The sequence below is a fragment of the Bufo gargarizans genome, unplaced genomic scaffold (genome assembly GCF_014858855.1).
Source record: "Bufo gargarizans isolate SCDJY-AF-19 unplaced genomic scaffold, ASM1485885v1 fragScaff_scaffold_350_pilon, whole genome shotgun sequence".
Taxonomy (NCBI): domain Eukaryota; kingdom Metazoa; phylum Chordata; class Amphibia; order Anura; family Bufonidae; genus Bufo; species Bufo gargarizans.
In genome coordinates this window covers 165,144-169,979 of record NW_025334100.1, presented here as the reverse complement: position 1 = coordinate 169,979, position 4,836 = coordinate 165,144, and the positions used below count along the sequence as shown (strand labels likewise).

The 4,836-nt window shown below is 61.9% G+C and overlaps 1 protein-coding gene across 1 annotated transcript in view; it reads left to right on the top strand.

Annotated features, from left to right (window-relative positions):
• CD2BP2 (CD2 cytoplasmic tail binding protein 2) overlaps positions 1 to 4,596 on the top strand; it is an 18,581-nt gene extending 13,985 nt beyond the window's left edge. The window contains exons 2-6 of the mRNA XM_044273027.1: positions 2,892 to 3,189; positions 3,269 to 3,426; positions 3,494 to 3,992; positions 4,066 to 4,160; positions 4,233 to 4,596. Of these exons, the coding sequence (XP_044128962.1) occupies positions 2,892 to 3,189; positions 3,269 to 3,426; positions 3,494 to 3,992; positions 4,066 to 4,160; positions 4,233 to 4,343 (1,161 nt within the window). The 3' untranslated portion in view covers positions 4,344 to 4,596. The remainder of the gene's footprint in view (positions 1 to 2,891; positions 3,190 to 3,268; positions 3,427 to 3,493; positions 3,993 to 4,065; positions 4,161 to 4,232) is intronic.
• Positions 4,597 to 4,836: the final 240 nt, after the last annotated feature.

The following is a 4,836-nucleotide window of genomic DNA, read 5'->3' as shown; positions in this document are numbered from 1 at the left end:
GCATGCGCTCATGCCTGGGCCATTCTATTATGGCGGCGGAGGGGAAGCATGCGCTCATGCCTGGGCCATTCTATTATGGCGGCGGAGGGGGGAGCATGCGCTCATGCCTGGGCCATTCTATTATGGCGGTGGAGGGGGGAGAATGCGCTCATGCCTGGGCCATTCTATTATGGCGGTGGAGGGGGGAGCATGCGCTCATGCCTGGGCCATTCTATTATGGCGGTGGAGGGGGGAGCACGCGCTCATGCCTGGCTATTCTATTATGGCGGCGGAGGGGGGAGCATGCGCTCATGCCTGGGCCATTCTATTATGGCGGTGGAGGGGGAGCATGCGCTCATGCCTGGGCCATTCTATTGGCGTGGAGGGGGAGAATGCGCTCTCATGCCTGGGCCATTCTATTATGGCGTGGAGGGGGGAGAATGCGCTCATGCCTGGGCCATTCTATTATGGAGGTGGAGGGGGGAGCATGCGCTCATGCCTGGGCCATTCTATTATGGCGGTGGAGGGGGGAGCACGCGCTCATGCCTGGGCTATTCTATTATGGCGGCGGAGGGGGGAGCATGCGCTCATGCCTGGGCCATTCTATTATGGCGGCGGAGGGGGGAGCATGCGCTCATGCCTGGGCCATTCTATTATGGCGGTGGAGGGGGGAGCATGCGCTCATGCCTGGGCTATTCTATTATGGCGGTGGAGGGGGGAGCATGCGCTCATGCCTGGGCCATTCTATTATGGCGGTAGAGGGGGGAGCATGCGCCCATGCCTGGGCCATTCTTTTATGGCGGTGGAGGGGGGAGCATGCGCCCATGCCTGGGCCATTCTTTATGGCGGTGGAGGGGGGAGCATGCGCTCATGCCTGGGCTATTCTATTATGGCGGTGGAGGGGGGAGCATGCGCTCATGCCTGGGCCATTCTATTATGGCGGTAGAGGGGGGAGCATGCGCCCATGCCTGGGCTATTCTATTATGGCGGTGGAGGGGGGAGCATGCGCTCATGCCTGGGCCATTCTATTATGGCGGTGGAGGGGGGAGCATGCGCTCATGCCTGGGCCATTCTATTATGGCGGTGGAGGGGGGAGCATGCGCTCATGCCTGGGCCATTCTATTATGGCGGTGGAGGGGGGAGCATGCGCTCATGCCTGGGCCATTCTATTATGGCGGTGGAGGGGGGAGAATGCGCTCATGCCTGGGCCATTCTATTATGGCGGTGGAGGGGGGAGCATGCGCTCATGCCTGGGCCATTCTATTATGGCGGTGGAGGGGGGAGCATTCGCTCATGCCTGGGCCATTCTATTATGGCGGTGGAGGGGGGAGCATGCGCTCATGCCTGGGCCATTCTATTATGGCGGAGGAGGGGGGAGCATGCGCTCATGCCTGGGCCATTCTATTATGGCGGAGGAGGGGGGAGCATGCGCTCATGCCTGGGTCATTCTATTATGGCGGAGGAGGGGGGAGCATGCGCTCATGCCTGGGCCATTCTATTATGGCGGTGGAGGGGGGAGCATGCGCTCATGCCTGGGCCATTCTATTATGGCGGTGGAGGGGGGAGCATGCGCTCATGCCTGGGCCATTCTATTATGGCGGTGGAGGGGGGAGCATGCGCTCATGCCTGGGCCATTCTATTATGGCGGTGGAGGGGGGAGCATGCGCTCATGCCTGGGCCATTCTATTATAAGAGAGGAGTTGAAAAAGAGATCAGGTCAGTGGGGGTGATCGTGGGTGGGGTGGGGGTTTGTGGGGCCGTGGTCCGCTCTTCCTGAGGCGCTCAGTGTAGTTGACTCCTGCTCTCCCTGTCAGTTTCCAGAGACGGTCGGGGGTCCCGGCAGCCGGGGGGGGATTGTGTGTGTGGTGGGGGGTTTGTGGGGCCGTGGCCCGCTCTTTCCTTAGGCGCTCAGTGTAGTTGACTCCTGCTCTACCTGTCAGTTTCCAGAGACGGTCGGGGGTCCCGGCAGCCGGGGGGGATTGTGTGTGTGTGTGGTGGGGGGTTTGTGGGGCCGTGGCCCGCTCTTCCTGAGGCGCTCGGTGTAGTTGACTCCTGCTCTCCCTGTCAGTTTCCAGAGACGGTCGGGGGTCCCGGCAGCCGGGGGGGGATTGTGTGTGTGGTGGGGGGTTTGTGGGGCCGTGGCCCGCTCTTTCCTTAGGCGCTCAGTGTAGTTGACTCCTGCTCTACCTGTCAGTTTCCAGAGACGGTCGGGGGTCCCGGCAGCCGGGGGGGATCGTGTGTGTGTGTGTGTGTGTGGTGGGGGGATTGTGTGTGTGGTGGGGGGTTTGTGGGGCCGTGGCCCGCTCTTTCCTGAGGCGCTCGGTGTAGTTGACTCCTGCTCTCCCTGTCAGTTTCCAGAGACGGTCGGGGGCCCCGGCAGCCGGGGGGGGGGGGATTGTGTGTGTGGGGGGGATTGTGTGTGTGTGGGGGGGGGGGGTTGTGGGGGTGTGGCCCGCTCTTCCTGAGGCGCTCGGTGTAGTTGACTCCTGCTCTCCCTGTCAGTTTCCAGAGACGGTCGGGGGTCCCGGCAGCCGGGGGGGGGATTGTGTGTGTGGTGGGGGGTTTGTGGGGCCGTGGCCCGCTCTTTCCTTAGGCGCTCAGTGTAGTTGACTCCTGCTCTACCTGTCAGTTTCCAGAGACGGTCGGGGGTCCCGGCAGCCGGGGGGGATCGTGTGTGTGTGTGTGTGTGTGTGTGTGTGGTGGGGGGATTGTGTGTGTGGTGGGGGGTTTGTGGGGCCGTGGCCCGCTCTTTCCTGAGGCGCTCGGTGTAGTTGACTCCTGCTCTCCCTGTCAGTTTCCATAGACGGTCGGGGGCCCCGGCAGCCGGGGGGGGGGGATTGTGTGTCGGGGGGGGGGGGATTGTGTGTGTGTGGGGGGGGGGGGTTGTGGGGGTGTGGCCCGCTCTTCCTGAGGCGCTCGGTGTAGTTGACTCCTGCTCTCCCTGTCAGTTTCCAGAGACGGTCGGGGGCCCCGGCAGCCGGGGGGAGATCGTGTGTGTGGTGGGGGGTTTGTGGGGCCGTGGCCCGCTCTTTCCTGAGGCGCTCGGTGTAGTTGACTCCTGCTCTCCCTGTCAGTTTCCAGAGACGGTCGGGGGTCCCGGCAGCCGCTTTAAGGGGAAGCATTCTCTGGACAGCGATGAGGAGGACGAGGCAGAGGAGGAATCGGGGGAATCCTCCAAGTATAACATGCTGGCCCCGGAGGATGTGGAAGGTGAAGGCCGCTGCTGGCGCTCTGGAGCTCCGAGTGACGCCTGCGGCTGAAGGTGACTTATCTTGGCTTTGTCGCGCAGGGCAGGAGAACGCCACCCTGGAGTCGGAGGGGGGGGTGCAGATCACGCCCTTCAACCTGAACGAAGAGATGGAGGAGGGGCATTTTGACTCTGAGGGGAACTACTTCTTGCGGAAGGAGGCCCAAATCCGAGACCACTGGCTGGAGAACATTGATTGGGTAAGAGATCTGGGGCTTGACCTCTCGCCTCTCCGCGTCTATGCGCTGACGTTTCTCTCTTCCTTAGGTCCGTATTAAGGAGCGGGAGGCTCCGGTCCCCAGTGTGGATGAGGAGTCGGACTCGGATGAAGGGCGTGCTCCCATGGAGATGAAGAACATCCTGGAGGAGATCCTGAAGGTGCTACAGCCAGGGGAGACCGTGGCCAGAGGCATCCAGCGCCTGGGGGGGAGCGGGTCCCGGAAGAGGGTCCGGACGCAGAGAGTGAAGCCAAGCCGGGAGCAGCCAGATGCAGCAGAGCCCAGTCCGCGCAGTGCGGAGGACAGAACACGGACTGACCATGCCTCGGAGGAGCCCAGCACAGATCCACAGCCGGAGGACGAGAAGATGGATCCCCTGGAGCGACTCATCTCCATGGCAGATCAGATGGTGGCCCTGGGGGTCTATGATGTATACCAGGACTCGTATGAGAAGCTGGCGTACAAGCTGCGCGCTCTGGCACCGCCGGCGCCCGCCCTCGACATGTTTGCAGATGAGGTGGAAGAGGAGAAGCTGGCGACCAAGGAAGGTAATGAGATGTTGTGGGCGCTGCTGGCACTGTCACCCACCACCACCACGCTGACTCTCGACTGTCTCTCTAGTGGCGCAGACGACGGATGAGGTTCTGTGGGAATACAAGTGGGAGAACAAGGAGGGCGCCGAGCTGTACGGCCCGTTCACCAGCGCCCAGATGCAGGTAGGAGGCTCCGCCCTAAGCCCCTCCCCTCACATGTCATACATCGATTGATTTTATATATTTTTTCTCCAGGAATGGGTGGACGACGGATACTTCCCGGACGGCGTGTACTGTCGGCGAGTGGACAGCGCCAGTGGGCAGTTCTACAATTCGCACCGCCTGGACTTTGACCTGTATGTGTGACGGCGGCACACGGACACGTCCTGGAACCGCTGCTCGGGGGTCATACGTGTGCAGTGTCCAGGAGGGTGGTGTCTTGTGTTATTTCCCCCCCTCCCCCGGCAGGTTCCGGTCTGTATTCAGCACCCAACAGCCAGTGAGTGACGCCTGAGGGGGTCAGGACTGAGTGTACCCACCGCCGCTCTGTACAGGCAGCAGAGGGCGCTACGCTGTGCTATTACTAACTGTGAATACAATAAAGGTTTATGATGCTGGACCTGCTGCTGACGACCGGTACCTTGGGGTCCAGATGGGGAGCAGCTTGGTGTGAGATTGGGGGCTGACCCTCCAGCAGTGGCAAAGGCCCGAGCGTTCCCCTTGACACCCCCCGATGTACACCTAGTACTGAGTGATGCCTGTCTGTGATATGAGTTTCTGGGCCACATCTAAGGGTCTGGTGGGCCCCTGAGAGCTTGTGTGCAGAACTCGGGGCCACCAGGCTGGTGCCAGCCTTGTG